Source organism: Lactuca saligna, chromosome 8 (assembly GCF_052625555.1).
Source record: "Lactuca saligna cultivar CGN05327 chromosome 8, ASM5262555v1, whole genome shotgun sequence".
Lineage (NCBI taxonomy): Eukaryota > Viridiplantae > Streptophyta > Magnoliopsida > Asterales > Asteraceae > Lactuca > Lactuca saligna.
The window spans coordinates 67,697,214-67,716,349 of record NC_136424.1 but is presented as its reverse complement, the minus strand read 5'-3'; the positions used below and the strand labels follow the sequence as shown (position 1 = coordinate 67,716,349).

At 38.4% G+C, this 19,136-nt stretch overlaps 1 protein-coding gene across 1 annotated transcript; it reads left to right on the top strand.

Moving 5' to 3' along the window:
* The first annotated feature begins 12,684 nt into the window (after positions 1-12,684).
* Positions 12,685-17,146, top strand: LOC145009137 (hyperosmolality-gated Ca2+ permeable channel 1.7-like). The gene is made up of 12 exons (XM_078967807.1): positions 12,685-12,891; positions 13,519-13,858; positions 13,945-14,106; positions 14,229-14,364; positions 14,461-14,562; positions 14,818-14,934; positions 15,012-15,092; positions 15,181-15,521; positions 15,611-15,856; positions 15,936-16,260; positions 16,355-16,588; positions 16,741-17,146. The coding sequence occupies exons 2-12, from the start codon at positions 13,545-13,547 to the stop codon at positions 16,978-16,980; spliced, it is 2,298 nt and encodes a 765-aa protein (XP_078823933.1). The 5' UTR covers positions 12,685-12,891; positions 13,519-13,544; the 3' UTR covers positions 16,981-17,146.
* The last annotated feature ends 1,990 nt before the right edge of the window (positions 17,147-19,136 follow it).

The following is a 19,136-nucleotide window of genomic DNA, read 5'->3' as shown; positions in this document are numbered from 1 at the left end:
AATAGCAAAAAAAAAAAGATATTTAACCTAGCAATCAAACAACATATTTTTCGTAGAAATAAATATCACAAATATACAATTTACACTTTATATAGTATTCTTAAATTATATATTAGTTTTTCATCTTTAATGGTCAATAATACCTTTTTTTGCCTTATTGTTGTTACACACATCTATATCGAAAATAAAAGAAAGAACTATAGAGAACGAATGTTAATGAAGTGATCCTTCATTGAAAACACAACAAAATTCTTCATAAAGCTGCTAAGATTCTTCTATTGACTGCTACAAGGTTTCTATAGTGACAACCGGTGTGGCATCCATGAGAATGCACCACTTAAAGTAACAGTTTTAATTAATGTAAATTATTTAGAATGTTTACCAGTTGTGGTTGTTTCCACTTGGAAGTGAACATTAACATTCTTGTAGACAAATAAAACTTCAAATGAACCATACATAGCCAAATCAACAAACATGACAACACAAAAAAAAGCTTAACTTGACATATAACCAAATTTCCAACAAATTTCAAAAATTTATGGTTTCGCTGAACAATTTCTTCAATTTATTAAAAATTTATTTTATTAAAACCCTCTATGAGTAATCAAAAGTCTAAATCAAGTGAAAGAAGTAATAGTTCATTTAAAGCCACTAAAAAATTACAATATTGTGAAATTACTTATAGTTTATGTGTTTGCTTATTGTCCTGGAGGTACCCGATCACTTGGTTAATTGGTGCATAATTTACATTATAGAATATGAAATTTTACAATTGTTCAAATTCATTTACACTTGATTTATGTAACATCCCGGAATCGCAAGAGTAGAGTTGAAGGGCTGAAAGTGTAAGTTTTAGAGGATGACTCGGCGAGTCCATGGATGACTCGGCGAGTCAGGTCGCGGTCATGGTCGCGTGTCAAGTGGCCTACTCGGCGAGTCCATGGGATGGACTCGGCGAGTAGGTGCTGTATGGAGAAAACCCTAATTTTCGGGGTTGAGCCCTATATAAAGAGCATTATACTCTTCCACAGCCTCCATTATTTCCCCCCTTGAGTTCCAGAAACCCTAAATTCGTGAAGAGATCATTTGTGGAGCAAATTAGAGCTTGGAAAGGTGTTGTTTGAAGGGATCTTGAAGGAGAAGTGGCTTGGATCAAAGGGCTTTGCTTGGATTCGAGTTTGGCTGCTATTGAGGCATCTTTTGGAGGTAATATCTTCGTTCTTAGGCTGTGCATTCCTAGTTTCATCATTTTGGGGTTTGTGGGGAGTATGTCTTGGAATGTTTTGGAGTTGGAGGATAGATCTGAGGTTGCTACCTCAGATCTGGAATATTGAAGGCCTAGAGTGCATTAAAGTTCCTGTGTTTGAGTGCTTAGTGAAGCCACCATGTCCCAAACCTTGGTTTTAAGGTGAATATGGCTTAGATCTCGTTAGATTCACGTAAAGTTTGCCACTTTACGTGATGGATGGATTGTAGGAGGTTGGATCTATGTTTTGGATCAATTGCATGGCCTGAGATGCTTCTGTATGGATTCAGAACGGTGGAACTCGACGAGTCACATGGGTGGACTCGACGAGTTGCTTGAAGATGGCCTGGGACTCGACGAGTTGGAAGAACAACTCGGCGAGTAGGTTGAAGATGGCCTTGGACTCGACGAGTCCATTTGGACTCGGCGAGTCTTGTCGAGGAAGTCCCAATGTTTCTGGTCGAGTCGATGAATCGGTGAGTCAAGGGATGACTCGGTGAGTTGGGTGCGAGTGGACTCAGAGTTGTTGGACTCGACGAGTCTTGGGGTGACTCGGCGAGTTGGGTCGCTAATTGAGGGAAGTTCTGAGCATAAGGACTCGGCGAGTCATCGGGATGACTCGGCGAGTAGGGTCAGTCAGGGGTTGACCTTGGCTCGTCTAAGGTTGACCAGTTGTCTTCCAGGGGTATTTTGGTAATTAAGGGTATTTATTGAGTTGTATCTTTTGATGTTTAGTAGAGGAGTTCGTGCCAGAGTTCGGAGCAGCGGGATCTTATCTTTTCAGCCGGCAGTTTCGAGGTGAGTTATCCTCACTATATCAACAGGGTCTAGGGCACCAAGGCCGGCCCTTTATTGTATTGAGATTCGGTTATGGTTGTTATGTTATTGTTTGATGTGTCTGCATCTTGGTAGCTAGGATGGTACATGATAGGAGGCCTGGTTAAGGTCAGTTTTCCCGATATACAGAGTGATGCTATGCTAGTGACTGGTTAGGTCGGTAACCCGGTTAGGGTAATGATATGCTATATGATCTGCTTGCTCGGTTTGTTGACTATGACCGTTATATGAATGTATGTTTTGTGCACATGGTTGTTTGGACTAGAGATGGGTTGAGGCGGGTCCTGCTTTGTGCTGTAGGCCAAGATACCCAAGGCGGACCGGTTGTTCCGAAGGCCCAGCGAGCGGTCCGGATAGGCTGTAGGCCCCACGAGGGCGGACCAGACGTGTCGAGGCTCGGAGAGTGGACCAGGCTGACTGAAGGCCCGATGCGGGCGGACCAGTCACACTGTAGACTCGGAGAGTGGACCAGGTGGGTTGAAGGCCCGATGCGGGCGGACCAACCCCACTGTAGACTCGAAGGACATGACTAGACCCGGAGGATGGATCCGTTGGACTGAAGGCCCGATACGGCGGACCAGTCATACGGTAGACCCGATATGCATGGATGTTCTATGTTCTGTTATGTTATGTATGTTTTATATGTTTCGGACCGGAAGGTTGTAGCCTGGAAGGGCGTATACGTGGTTGGTAATTTGGGGGTATCTCACTAAGCTTTCGAGCTTACAGTTGTGGTTTAATGTTTTCAGGTTCTTCAAGAGATTGTGGCAAGGCGAAGGCGCGATCGTACCGCTCCTCATGATTTTGTAGCAATGTGATTCTGGGAATACTCTAATGACTTGTATTGAAAACCTTTTTGTAAACATTTTAATGAAAATCGGGTTGTTTTGAAATTTTTAAATTGGTTGTATTTTTTCGGATGTTACAAGTTGGTATGAGAGCCTTGGTTTGAGTGAATTGGAGGAACACTTGTGTGACTCCAGTCTCAAATCGAGGAGAGCTTTCAAAAAGAGAATTTAAAATGGTTTTCAAAATAAGTAAAGGAGGACGCGGAGGTACGATCAGCCGGAGCCAGTAAGTAACCCCAAAATACCATACATGACAATTGTTTTATTGAGCTTTAATAGAACAGCATGCTAGAGCTAGGCTAGGGATCTTCAGGATTTATTGATGAGTTGCCTGATTTATGATGCCTGCTAGCCTAGGGTTCCTTGTGAGAGATTTCTAGTGTTCCTCTAGTTGTGAGGATAGAGCGATGTTATGTGTGTCGCTAGGGTGTTGTGGGAGTACTTCATACAAATATGGGTTGGTGTGGAAGGTAGTATGGGCCCGTACTACTGAAAGCACGGACTCATACGCGTATCAGGGAAACCAAGACCTCTAGGGTTGGGATGAGAGCCGGTTCCCGGGATAGTGGAATATGTCTGAGATTTGGTGTTTTATTTTCAGAATGGAGATTTCAGGGCACGCTGGGAGTGGATCCGGGTCAGGATCAGGAGCAGGAGAGGGAGTTCCGGGTGGGTCTGTACAACCCGAGGTTGTCAGCCAGATGAGTACGCATGAGTTGGATGCGAGGATTCGTGAGATCTTGCATGATGAGGTTGCTGCATTGTTTCGGGCTGAGCTGCCAGAGTTGTTGGGGTCGGTCAAGACCGCCATGGTGGAGTATTTTGATGAGCGTTATTCAGCCCTCACAGAGACGGCTGCCGCGGCGGCTACAACAGCTGTAGCAGCGGCAGGGGGAGGAGGTAGTAGAGGTTTTCAGTATCGGGACTTCGATAATACGAAGCCTCCCACTTTTGATGGAGTTCAGGATCCGATCGTTGCTATGAGATGGTTATCAGATGTGGAGGGATGTTTCTTCACGTGTTCATGCCCTGCTGATCAGAGGGTGAGGTGTGCTTTGAACCTGCTGAGACTCGGAGCAAAGGATTGGTGGAGATTGACCACGGGGTTGTACTCGGATGCGCAGAGGGCTGCGATTTCATGGGATCGGTTCAGAGAGATGTTCAGCACTCGTTATGTTCCGCAGGTCGAGAGGGAGAGGTTGGCTCAGGAGTTCTTGGAACTGAAACAGGATTCGGAATCGGTGACGGAAATCAACAGGATGTTTACTGAGAGGGCGATGTTTTGCCCTGAGTTCGCTTCGGAGCAGGCTCAGATGTCCCGATATCTGAGTATGCTAAAGAGAGACATCAGACAGTTTGTGTCTATGCAGAGGTGCGAGACTTTGCTGGAGTTGCAGGAGGCCGCCAGGCGGCGTGAGTTAGAGATTGAGTTACAAATGCGTGAGCTGAGGCAAGCTCCGGTTCAGTCGCAGCCGGCGACGAAACGGTCTAAGACCGTTGATTCCAGGATGGGAGATCAGGGTAGCCACGTCTGTGGAAAGTGTGGAAGGGGTCACGCCGGGGTTTGTCGGTCCGGTGGAGCATGCCGCAAGTGCGGAAAAGAGGGACACTATGCGAGGGATTGTCAGCAGTCAGTGCCGGTTCGGGATTTGAGGATATGCTATCATTGTCATCAGGTTGGACATTTGAAGGTCAACTGTCCACGGCTTGCTACAGGACCGGTGCAGGCTCCAGCACCGGCTACGTTGAGGATCACAGGTGGAGATCAGGGTGGAGCTGAGCCCCCAAGGGCTTAGGGTCGTGTTTTTCAGCTTGCTGCTGCGGGTATGTTTCTTTCTGATGTTGATTATTTATGATTGTTGTGGAGTATTGTTATCTGTGGGTTTCGTGGAATTGCGTTTCGGATTTTCGTGTGGTATCCGTTGTTCCTTGAGGGTTTGGCGAGTTGTGATCGAGATGTCGTTTTAGTATCTTTTGTTCCCTGAAGGATCGTTATGGTTATGGATTTGTACTTCGAGCTATCATTGATTATCTTTATGAGGATAGGTGGCGGATGCGGCGTTGGTTTGAAGGCCAGTTAGATTCTGTAGTCTGAGGAATTGATAGTTGAAAATTGGGTTCCTTTCGAGCAGGTTGTGCAGCATGGGGACATGATTGTATGAAAGCTGTTGGTGTTAGTGAAAAACATTTTTGAGTGCATGTGTCGATTCCTGCAAGGTTGCTTGGGGAGATCGGTGATGGCGACCGGTAACTAACTGTCAGTGTCTTAAGTGGGGGAGAATTGGAAATTCTCCGGATGATCGTTGGGCCTGGGAGGTTGTTTAGCTGCTTGGGAAATTCAACGGTATTTCTATTAGTCGAGAGCAGGCTCGTATGAGTGAGTAACAGGCGTGCGGGGCGGAATACAGACCTAGAGCAGTTGATTGAGGAAGGCATGGGAGCAGGACGGGTTCGAGCATGAATGATGGAGATAGAGTTCGGAACCCCTAGAGGGCTAGAACGGTATGTGCGGGGGGGGGGGGGGGGGATTTCCCGAAGGGATGGTTCGGAGTGATGAATGCTAGTTGAGCGGTCCGGATAGACTGTAAGCCGGTAGGCGTACCAGTCAGACCGAAGGCTCGGAGGACGGTCCAGTCAGATTGGCTGAAGGTTCTAAGAGTGGTCCAGATTGGCTGAAGGCCTGGGGAGGCAGCCCAGTCATGCTGAAGACTCTGCGAGCATTGTTGGATCGGATTAAGGTTATGGGTTGCGTATGTTGCAGTGTGATTACATTGGGAGGTCTGGCCCCGGGTAGCAATCTTGAGCAGTGAAGGTAGTGCATGGGCTTGAGAGTCCCTGTGATGAGAGTCAGAGTAGTGGTGATGCATAGATGTTGAGTACGCTTTAAAGAGGTAATGTAGCGTGAGATGGGCACCATGGTGCCTGTCATGGTGACTGGGCGGACAAGCGGTTCCTTGGTAAGGAAAGAGGGAGGAATGAAATCCCAAAAGGGAGTGAGAATTCACGGAAGTGAAAGCGGCAGTGTAGAGTTATGATTGGAGTGGTCCGTCGATGGTCTTTGAGTAGTGTGTTGCGGCGGTGGAATAAAAGCTCATTCGACTTGATATGTTGCTTTGGGCGCGGAGGGAATGCCGCGATGTAGATCCAGGGAGAGGGATTCGGAAGGGATACAGAGAAAGAGTCTTGGACTCTCAGTGTGATTCTGATCAGAGTTTTAGCTACGTTTTAGCGGTTCATCCTGGAAGGATGTTCGAGGATATCGTCAGTGTAGCAGTTTTTCCAAACCTGAGGGTGCTAGAGCTAGATCAGCATGAGTGTGAGGTTGCGAGAGGAGAACTCGGGGGAGTTGCTCCGAAATGGAAGAATGGGTCTTTCGGTCGTCATAGGATGGATAGTGTGGAATTCGGATTGGGGATCCGATGGTTCCAGGCATTATAGCCACATGAGTCAAGTGAAGGATGAGAATTGGAGCAGTAAAGCATCATGGGTAATTCTCGGTTGTTGAGTGTGGTTATCAGAGGGATTCAGTTGGTGCCCGGTTTGAGTAGGTGATGGGGACACCGTAGGGGAAGAGAAGTGAGCTTCTGGTTCTATGGTTGAACCTTGAGGGACTTGGTTCGGTCAAGGTCAAGTGGTGCGTCGTGGGAAGTAATTTGAAGATGAGATGCCGAAGGCTTCGAGGATGAAGCCTAATTTAAGTGGGGGAGAATTGTAACATCCCGGAATCGCAAGAGTAGAGTTGAAGGGCTGAAAGTGTAAGTTTTAGAGGATGACTCGGCGAGTCAGGTCGCGGTCATGGTCGCGTGTCAAGTGGCCTACTCGGCGAGTAGGTGCTGTATGGAGAAAACCCTAATTTTCGGGGTTGAGCCCTATATAAAGAGCATTATACTCCTCCACAGCCTCCATTATTCCCCCCCTTGAGTTCCAGAAACCCTAAATTCGTGAAGAGATCATTTGTGGAGCAAATTAGAGCTTGGAAAGGTGTTGTTTGAAGGGATCTTGAAGGAGAAGTGGCTTGGATCAAAGGGCTTTGCTTGGATTCGAGTTTGGCTGCTATTGAGGCATCTTTTGGAGGTAATATCTTCGTTCTTAGGCTGTGCATTCCTAGTTTCATCATTTTGGGGTTTGTGGGGAGTATGTCTTGGAATGTTTTGGAGTTGGAGGATAGATCTGAGGTTGCTACCTCAGATCTGGAATATTGAAGGCCTAGAGTGCATTAAAGTTCCTGTGTTTGAGTGCTTAGTGAAGCCACCATGTCCCAAACCTTGGTTTTAAGGTGAATATGGCTTAGATCTCGTTAGATTCACGTAAAGTTTGCCACTTTACGTGATGGATGGATTGTAGGAGGTTGGATCTATGTTTTGGATCAATTGCATGGCCTGAGATGCTTCTGTATGGATTCAGAACGGTGGAACTCGACGAGTCACATGGGTGGACTCGACGAGTTGCTTGAAGATGGCCTGGGACTCGACGAGTTGGAAGAACAACTCGGCGAGTAGGTTGAAGATGGCCTTGGACTCGACGAGTCCATTTGGACTCGGCGAGTCTTGTCGAGGAAGTCCCAATGTTTCTGGTCGAGTCGATGAATCGGTGAGTCAAGGGATGACTCGGTGAGTTGGGTGCGAGTGGACTCAGAGTTGTTGGACTCGACGAGTCTTGGGGTGACTCGGCGAGTTGGGTCGCTAATTGAGGGAAGTTCTAAGCATAAGGACTCGGCGAGTCATCGGGATGACTCGGCGAGTAGGGTCAGTCAGGGGTTGACCTTGGCTCGTCCAAGGTTGACCAGTTGTCTTCCAGGGGTATTTTGGTAATTAAGGGTATTTATTGAGTTGTATGTTTTGATGTTTAGTAGAGGAGTTCGTGCCAGAGTTCGGAGCAGCGGGATCTTATCTTTTCAGCCGGCAGTTTCGAGGTGAGTTATCCTCACTATATCAACAGGGTCTAGGGCACCAAGGCCGGCCCTTTATTGTATTGAGATTCGGTTATGGTTGTTATGTTATTGTTTGATGTGTCTGCATCCTGGTAGCTAGGATGGTACATGATAGGAGGCCTGGTTAAGGTCAGTTTTCCCGATATACAGAGTGATGCTATGCTAGTGACCGGTTAGGCCGGTAACCCGGTTAGGGTAATGATATGCTATGTGATCTGCTTGCTCGGTTTGTTGACTATGACCGTTATATGAATGTATGTTTTGTGCACATGGTTGTTTGGACTAGAGATGGGTTGAGGCGGGTCCTGCTTTGTGCTGTAGGCCAAGATACCCAGGGCGGACCGGTTGTTCCGAAGGCCCAGCGAGCGGTCCGGATAGGCTGTAGGCCCCACGAGGGCGGACCAGACGTGCCGAGGCTCGGAGAGTGGACCAGGCTGACTGAAGGCCCGATGCGGGCGGACCAGTCACACTGTAGACTCGAAGAGTGGACCAGGTGGGTTGAAGGCCCGATGCGGGCGGACCAACCCCACTGTAGACTCGAAGGACATGACTAGACCCGGAGGATGGATCCGTTGGACTGAAGGCCCGATACGGCGAACCAGTCATACGGTAGACCCGATATGCATGGATGTTCTATGTTCTGTTATGTTATGTATGTTTTATATGTTTCGGACCGGAAGGTCGTAGCCTGGAAGGGCGTATACGTGGTTGGTAATTTGGGGGTATCTCACTAAGCTTTCGAGCTTACAGTTGTGGTTTAATGTTTTCAGGTTCTTCAAGAGACTGTGGCAAGGCGAAGGCGCGATCGTACCGCTCCTCATGATTTTGTAGCAATGTGATTCTGGGAATACTCTAATGACTTGTATTGAAAACCTTTTTGTAAACATTTTAATGAAAATCGGGTTGTTTTGAAAATTTTAAATTGGTTGTATTTTTCGGATGTTACAATTTAACAATAGAAAATGAACAAATTTATAATCATAAAAGTATGTTTAGTTCAACAATTTTGTTATCAAATTTAATGGAAAGCTGAGTTACTTGAAGAAACAAATCAAATACACAAAAACGAATAAAAAAACAAAGAATGAAGCAAATAGTATTTGAAGATCATGTCAGAAAGGTATGACCAATAAGATTTTTTTAATACTTTTCAATATAGCTATGGTTAATCTTTTCTCATCTTCAAGATAGTAAGTACAAGTGAATAGAAAAACAAATTTATAATCATAAAAATATGCTTAATTCAACAAATTTGTTATCAATGTTAATGGAAAAAAATATTTTTTTTTGTCAAAATAATCAATTATTAAGTATGTAGAATATTACCACAAGGGATTTAGAGTTTTGCATCATCTTCAAGCTTCAATAAAAACATTAACTAATGCTCATCACTTTCAAGTAAAAATCTTTGCAATTTAAACTTAATTATAGTAAATTTAATCAATAACATTATAAAAAAAGGTTAAGGTTAAGAATAAATACATATAATTACTGAGTTAGATACATGGAAATCGAGCAATTATAATTTAACATGTATGAGACTGATTATTACTTTCAAAATTGGAAGTATTCACCATATTAATAAGAATTAAATACAAAGTGACTGGTTTTTCCTTGATGAATTTTGGTACCATCGATGTACATAGTACACTGAGAAAGAAATAGAATAATTAAGAAGATATATCATGTTGATTTGCAAACATTAATAGAATAATTAATAAGATATATTATGTTGATTTGCAAACATATAGGATGGTCAGTACATAAATTACAAATTTATTATTGAAGAGGATTTGAATTTTGAATTTTGGATTTTATTTTAAGGATAGAGGAAATTGGTGAAAGTTTGAGCGGAAACATTGATGGACAGTGTGTTTGACCAAAAATTGGTCAAGATGACGTAAGTAATTTGATCTAAGGGTTGAAAATGTATAAGTGAAACACAATCAAAATTTTTTATTGCTTTAGATGATGAAATAAAATTCCTCTTTTAGACATATAATTCAACCTTTTATTTTGTAAATGTAAATGTCTTAGTCTTCACCTCTCTCTAGTGTCATTGTAATTAGTTTTATTATTTAAATTTGTAAAATTTTGAGATATCATTAATATCTAAAAAATAATAATATTTCAATGGTAAATTCTTACTAATAAATTTATCAACAAATCCACAAAGAATTACAAATAATTGTTTTAGGAAGATTAAAAGATATAAAAGTTTATAATTTCATAAAAAATTGTAGTTTTCTAATATTTATATTGAAGTTGTAATGAATAACATTGTAATAATGTTGACAAATTCACATTCAAACGGAATAATAGAGTAAAAAATGATTAAAATTCTAAATTCATTTGAGTTTAAACCCAAAAGGAAAATAGATAAATAATTAAATATTTCATAAAACCTACAATGTATACAAATGATCAAAATTCTAACCCACAATCGAATAGTATGAAACAAAATTATCAAAAAACAAACCTAAAAACCAAATAGTATGTAAACATAATATGAAATCAACAAATTATTTTTCTTTATTTGGAATTAACAATTTTGGCTTGCCCTCTCAAGAAGTATGATTTGTCATTGATGTTGATGATCGTTTGATTGAGGACATTATTGCCAAATTATCAAAATTGTAAACATCTTCTAGGTTGTATTTTAATTCTTCATGTCTACACACTTTTTTTAAAAGATGATCATTTAGTTAGTGGACTGTTGCAGTACGTTTATCAAAATTCGAAGTGGGTGTGATGTTATCACCAATAAACGAAACAACATCCTAAATATAGAAAATAAGTTCATGTGTCAATCTAAAAGTTAATAATATTTTAGAATATTTAAAATATTAGATTTAGTTATATTATAATAAAAACCTTTAAATTTAATGTGTCTTGAGATCTGAATTATATCGATAAAACGTTAAATGAATCGGATTCTGGCGCCTATATTTGTAGTAGATAGAAATATATTAGTTGATTAATTAAAATATAAAAAACAAAATTTAATAAGTGTAGTGTTTGTAGTATTTTTTTTTGTAAAAGAATGTTACCTGTTCGATGTTATTTTTTTTTTCCAATTCAATAATGATTGTATTATTAACATTGCAGTTTGAGATTGCATAACCATCAACTTTGTTCTTCAAATTATAATGTTAGATTTGAATTTTGAACACCAATTTTTTATCCAAAAGTAAATTCAAAGTAAATCTTCATATTAACCTCCTAAAAACTCAAAAAAAAAAAACAAAATGAAAAAGTAAAAATTAGTTTTTGTAAATGAAGTTAATATATCCATAACCTTATTAAGCTTTTGAAGCAACTCTTGTGCGGTTTTTTCCAAAAGTTTATTTATTTCACGATTAAATAACATAAGTGACACCACATTGATAAAGTCTGGTACTCTAATGGTGATTTTGAAACTAAAACCATTGATATAAACAAATTCAATAATATAAAATTAGAAAATTTAATCGAAGATTATAATAATATGTATAAAAGAGTAATTGAAAACCTTGGATCAAAAGATATGTCTTTGTTCATGCAAATTGAAGTGTAACAATAAAAAAACTTTTTTATTTTGCTTTTGGTCCGTTCCATGAAATTCGTCATCATGCATTAAAACGACTTTTATGACTTTCTCTATATAAACATAGGTCAACACATTAAAAAAAATCGATATAAATGATATAATTTACTTTCTGTAACTAAATGAATTAAACTAATATGCTTAAAGTAGATTGATTAACTTTTTCATGACCTCTCAACAAGAACACAATAATAATAGGTAATAACAACATAGTAAATGCAAGAAATTGGAGAAGAACAAGGAGAACAAAGTTAAGAAAGAACTGAAAAAAAGAATTGGAGAATAAGGTCGTTGAAGAAGAACAATGTAAATGTAGGACTCAATCCAAAATCATAAGAATAACAACTTTAATGTAATCATGTATATAAAATGTTTTTTAATAAGGAAATCATTATCTTCTAAAAAAACTGGGATTTTAAGATATCATGTTGGAGATTTTCGCCTATACATCCGGAAAAAAAGAAAGATATCAGTTATATTAGTTCAAAACTTCAAATTAATTGACTTATTTATTTAATGAGTTTTAAAATTCAAACAATTATCTCAAATAATCATTTTATGTGAGATATACTGGGAGATAATTTATTAATAATATTGACTTTTAAATATTTTGCTGATTTAATGGGATTAGATTACAATTTATATGTTAACAAAAAAACTATTGATATGCTTATTTAATGAGTTTTTCCAAAAAAAAAAAAAACAGTTTTAAATTTTGAAACCAAAATCTATAAATAAGAGAGTTAAATTAGGAACAATATTAATTAGGGAAATCGATATTATTTATATAAATAGAATGATATGTTTCAATTGATAAAATAATTGTTGAATTTAAAAAATTTATAATTAATAAAAATTTTATAATTAAATGTAATTTTATTTGGGAAAGATGATGTAGCAATTCAATGTAAGGGTGAAAAATATATGATTGAAACACAATCAATGGCTATAATTGTTTCATTGGTGAATTAATGGTTATCTTTTAATAATAATTTAGAGATTAAAGATTATAAATATTAAAACTAACTATAATTTTTTTTTTAATACAAACGTGACACTTAAAAAATAATAACAAACATGTTGACCAAAGAAATACATGTAAAACAATTATAAGAATTTAAATATAAATTTAAAATTACAGATGAATAAAAAAAACAATGTCAAACCGACTATTATAGTATTGGTTAAAATAATAATAATAATTGTTAATAAATAAATGGGACATAGGGAATTTCAAAAATCTCTGTATTTCTATATTCTACGCAACGGTTTAAGCTAACATCGACTTCGTGGCACACTCGTTGTGTTTCACGCTTGTTGCCGGTTGCTGCCGCCCTTCCTCCTCCGTGCTCCGTCTTTCACCCCAACCCGAAACAAATCAACTCCAAGAAACTCTGTTTATTATTATTATTAGATACATTCTGTTTTATTTCCGATAAAAAAGGTAAAGTGAACTCTGAACTCTTGATCTTTCGTCCTTCAAGATTCTGATTATTCGGAAACCCAAAAATCTTGCTTTTGATACTAATAAACCCTGGATCAATTTTGAGTTTCTGATGCATGTAGCACATGTGTTTTTAGCGATTACTTGGAGTTTTATTCTCTCTGTTTTTTGGTAATCAGATTGATTTTAAATTTTGATTTGAGGAATTTCTTGTGATTTGATTGATGCGTATATGGTGGAATGTTTTGGGGTCATACAGTCGATTTTCATTTTCTATGTGTATCGATATGCTCAATGCAATTGATACTTGAACATGTCCTGGAAAGAAATTATTTTGGGACTCTTGGTTTGGTTTTAAGAAACAAGAACCTGACCTTTGGTTAATGTTTACAATCCAATTTATGGGCATGATTTAATATACTAAGATTAAGATTAAACCCAACGAAATATCGTTGAGGAAACCAATAAACATTGGATTTTTGTGCTTTCTTCTTGTGTTCGATACATGGGTATGTTATAATCTTTTGAAATTATGCTATTGGTTCTGTATTCTCTATATACCATGATCTGTTTCTTTGATTTTCCAATCGAATCTTAGATTGACGAATGCTATTTGTTCAAATGTAGGTAGCAATTGATCTTCAAGAAAGAAAATGGCAACTGTATCAGATATTACAGTGTCTGCTGCCATTAACAGTCTATCCGCCCTACTATTTCTTGTGGCATTTGCTATCTTACGCCTGCAACCAGTGAATGATCGAGTTTACTTCCCAAAATGGTATATCAAAGGCATAAGAGAAAATCCAAGTACTTCAGGACCTCTTGTAAAGAAATTTGTCAATCTTGATTTTAGAATGTATTTAAGATTCTTAAATTGGGTTCCTGCTGCATTAAGAATGCCAGAACCTGAGCTTATTGATCATGCTGGCCTTGATTCTGCTGTCTACATTCGAATCTATCTTCTAGGGTTAGTAATTTTCTTGACCCTGTTTGATCGAAACTTCATTCTTTTTCTTTTCACTTATTAGTATCGATAATTATAATTCTATGCAGTTTGAAGATATTTGTTCCTATTGCTATACTTGCTTTTGGTGTTCTGTTACCTGTTAATTATACAGCTGGAAATTTCAAGGATATAACCACTAATATGAAAGATATAACTTTTGGTGAGATAGACAAGTTTTCAATATCCAATGTCCCTCCTGCATCAAAAAGGTATGAATATTTTTTTGGGTTTATAGCTTAAGGGTTTAAGGTTGAAACCCATCATCGAACTATTTGTTGTGTACACATTCTGTGAGTTTAATCATTTGAAGGATTGTTGACATGTGTATCAGGTTAATTGTGCATATAGCAATGGCGTATGTGTTCACGTTTTGGACATGTTATATTCTTTATAAAGAATATAAAATCGTAACTAACATGAGGTTGCATTTTCTTGCTTCTGAAAATCGTCGTCCAGATCAATATACTGTAAGTTTTTGAGTTGTGAACTCAATTTATGTTTTCTTGAAAAAAAAATAGCGTTTTATTTATTTATTTTTTTTATAATTTTTGTTTTATGTGTAGGTTCTTGTGAGAAATGTCCCCCCGGATCCAGATGAAACTGTTAGTGAACATGTTGAGCATTTCTTCATTGTTAATCATCCCGATCAATATCTTGTACATAAGGTTAGTTTTTTTCTTGAAGAACATTTAAAAGGGTAAACTGCAATAACTATCAATCTACTTTTCACTCACTTTTCAAGAGATTAGAGTTTGAGTTTTAGCAATTTGCAGAAATGTACTTACATTTGAGTATGAAGATCAACTTCTATGGTTTTAATAAAGATTTTTCAAGTCCAATGAACAATTTGTTCAATTCTGAAAAATTTCTCTTGAGTTAGTATGTAGATTCAATGTAAATATCTATTTCTTGGATCGTAGGTGGTGTACAATGCAAATAAGCTTGCAAAAATGGTGGAGAAGAGTAAGGATTTGCATAATCGGCTTACTTACTACTCAAATAAGTACGAAAGAAGTAATAAAAGGCCAACCACTAAGGTTTGTGACTACAAATTGTTCGTCTTTAATTTGTTTTTATAAGTTTGAATATAATTCCATTTTCGTTATCTGTATAGACAGGTTTTTGGGGACTTTGGGGAAAGACTATCGATGCGATTGATTACTATACAGAAGAAATCGAGAAGCTAGCGAAAGAAGTACGTGAACACGAATTGGAATTTACTCTTTCTTGACCTGAATTTGTTTTGACCTGAATTTGTTATATCCGATGATTTGATAAACTAGGAATTAGCAGAACGAGAACGGGTGATTGGTGACCCGAAAGCTGTAGTTCCAGCTGCGTTTGTTTCGTTCAAATCGCGATGGGGTGCAGCCGTTTGTGCTCAAACACAACAAATCAGGAATCCGACTCGTTGGCTCACGGATTGGGCTCCGGAGCCACGCGATGTGTACTGGGACAATCTTTCGATACCATTTGTCGAACTCAATGTTCGAAGATTAATCATGGCTGTTGCTCTGTTTGGTCTTACTTTCTGTTTCATGATCCCTATCGCCATTGTTCAAACTTTGGCCAACATCGAATCAATCGAGAAAGTTTTACCCTTTCTGAAACCAATTATCCAGAAGTAAGCGAGAGCTTTCTAAGATTAAAATCGTTTTTCATCAAAATCGATCCTTGATTTGAGTTTATTTTATTTTTTTGTCTCTGTCACAGAGATTCCGTTAAGTCTGTGATTCAAGGGTTTCTTCCCGGAATCGTGTTGAAGATTTTTCTCATCGTTCTTCCCATGATTCTAATGGAAATGTCTAAAATAGAAGGCCTCACAGCAATCTCAGCTTTGGAAGCGAGATCAGCAGGAAAATTTCATCTCTTTTTGCTCGTCAACGTGTTTCTCGGAAGCATCATAACTGGAACCGCGCTTCAGCAACTCAAAGAGTTCTTGGATCAGTCGCCATCCCAGTAATCTTTCATTCTTCAAAAAATTTCATCCCTCTAAACATAATCAACATGATTTTGACATTTCTACTACTCAATTTAGGATTCCAGAAACTGTCGGCGTGTCTATTCCAATGAAAGCAACATTCTTTATCACTTACATCATGGTCGATGGTTGGGCTGGAATTGCTGCTGAGATTCTGAGACTTGTTCCATTGGTTATCTATCATTTAAAGAACGTGTTCTTGGTGAAAACAGAAAAGGACAGAGAGGAAGCCATGGATCCTGGTTCATTGCTTTGGCCTGTAACTGAGCCTCGATTACAGTTGTACTTCTTGCTTGGACTCGTGTACTCAACCATCACTCCTATACTCCTTCCATTCATCATCGTCTTCTTCGCTTTTGCTTATATGGTTTTTCGTCATCAGGTAACTTGATTTTGCTTATATCTGAAACACAATTTAAAGTTTGAATCTGTGAGTAATGAATTGTGGATTTTTTTTTTTTGTTATGTGGTGTTAGATTATCAATGTGTATAACCAGAAGTATGAGAGTGCAGCATCGTTTTGGCCAGATGTTCACAGGCGTATTATTATTGGTTTGATGATTTCACAGTTGTTGTTGATGGGATTGTTGAGCACAAAAGAGGCTGCAAATTCAACACCTTTTCTTCTTGTACTTCCGGTTTTAACCTTCTGGTTTCATAGGTTTTGTAAAAACCGATTTGAATCTGCATTCAGAAAATTCCCTTTACAGGTTAGAAATCTTTTTGACTTTGATTGTTTGGGAAAACACATAATCAAACATTAATATGAATAAAAGGAAAAAGAGGCTAATACTATTGATAGACATGTGGAAAGACAAAATTAAGTGACCTTTATGTTTTACAACAAATAACTTGATTACAGGATGCGATGATCAAGGATACACTAGAAAAGGCAACAGAACCACACCTGGATCTGAAAGGGTACCTCAAGGATGCTTATATTCATCCAGTTTTCAAAAGTGCAGATATTGATATATCAATGGAACTTGATGATGAAGATGATTTTCAAGTTGTTGCTACAAAACGGACTTCGAGAAGAGGGAGTCAAACTGCAACTCGAGAAGGTAGTCCTGAGGACAGATCCGGTATTTTGTCTGTTTAAAGTTTGTCATTTGTCAATGACTATGAAAGAAAAGATGTTTTTTTTTTTTTTTTTTTTTTTTTTTTTTGTATATACTGAGAAAAGAAATTGTACGATAACCTACCATTGGCACTTCATTATTATTCATCTCATTCTTTGTAAAAGAAAGCTGCTATCTCTTTTTTTACCTTGACTTAATGAAGACATGACTTAATATGATAAAGGTTATATTAAGTCATGGTAAACCAAGGATAATGATGGGATAGTGAAACATGGTAAACCAAGGTCAAGTAATTTAGTGGTGGTTGAAGTGCATGTAAGAGGGTAATATGGTAATTTAGTGGTATGGTTGAAGCGTAAAAGACCAAGAGGGTAATATAGTTTTGAGAACGAGTTTCAATGTATTTTTATTTACTTGATATGAACAAATTTTATCCTTGAGTAGTGACTTAATTATGCAACAAAGTTATATTTTTACTGAAAATCTTATAAAGCAAAGTAAAGCATAACTATTAAATTAATAAAAGCAAAAAACTTTTAATTTCGTTGCATAAATAAATTGATAGCGATGTGTTGTAATTTTTGACTAGGGGAAGCAATTTTAGAATCTGATGCTACCTAGAAATTCTACCTTATAGGCAAGCACATTCGATATTTCGGTTTGTTGTCATCTGTTCATACATGTTTGTGTTTGTGTCCACTATTTTCTATGCTTTCCTTAATGGGCTATAGAATTTTTTTTGCTTAAAGATTTAGAACTGTTGCTTAATCATTGAATGCTGCCCTCAGCCATCTGATGTCATCAGAACATCTTGAAACGTAAAGAGAATTTCTCTCAACAATTTAAGAATCTGATTAAGCTCTTGATATATTCGTCTCCTGGCACCATCACCGTGACCACCTTTGCCATCCCCTTGGTTTAGGGTAATCTTAGTTATCAGTAATTCAATTGCGATAATGCAATCAACCGAATATTTATAAAGTTTCAAAATCGTAGACTGCTTTGTGTTATTTGAAATATTTCTCCCGAATAGAATCATCTCATTAAACCGTCATGCATTCAATTTACAGTACAAAAAGGGTTGCATAGCACAAGGTCGGATACAATACTCTAAATAAGCATCTTAGATGTACCACATACGTGAGGTATGGTAAACATGAGGCACTACAATGCACCATAAAGACTTCTATATAGAATTAGATCAGAGACACAACGTGTGGCGTATGACCTATGATGTACGACGTACAACCTAAGCCATCAAATTTGGCTAATGCATCGGCAGGAGTACATGCACGTTTGTGGCGTATTTCTATTGAGATAAAAACATGCCCTTTTGTCCCTAGTGACAACAATGTCGAGAATGATCCTTGAGTTCGATCATGGAAAACTTGTTGCAAATAGCAACAATCTATCTCAAGAGGTCAAGGAAGCTGTGAATATACTATTGTCAACATACAAGAGAACATATGTTGTGCGAGCACCTTGCCTAAATATAAAAAGAGAAGAATCACATTTGTTGTTAGTAATGCCAAGACGAGATAAATACTGAGCAAATTGATTAAACCATGCTCTAGGAGCCTATTTAAGGTCGTATAGGGAAAGTCGTAGAAGACAGACATGATCAGGTACCGAGAGATATCGAAAGAAAACTAGTTGTTACATATAGATAGTCTTCACATCAAGTTGTAACACCCGTTTATTTATTAGTTAAATAAATAAATTAATGAATAAATGGTAGTCCTAAAATAAATAATTATGTATGAAAGGATGGTCTCGAGGAGCTAATTGTAAAGATTTTAGAAGATGGGGATTTTTTGGTAAAAGATGGGACTTAATTTGAAAGGGGTTTTCGAGTTAAGGGTTTAAATGGTAACTATGGGGGTTTATTTTGAAAGAAAAGGGAATGGAGGGCCTAAAGATGGTATTATGGAAAGTAGCTAAGGGGACCGGGTATATAAACCCGTCACCCATTTTGAACCCTAAACCTAATCGTTTCTTCACCGGCTGCCATCCTTATGACCCCTTAGCCGACGCCGCTACACCTCCCGTCGACCGAATGGTGTGCCACCAGAGATGTTTTCCCCCTGAAGAGTGCCGACGAACCCGAAGCATGCCAAATACCGATCGACTGCCTCGTAGCCATGGTCGGAGTTGCGAGCCAACTGCCAAGCAACCT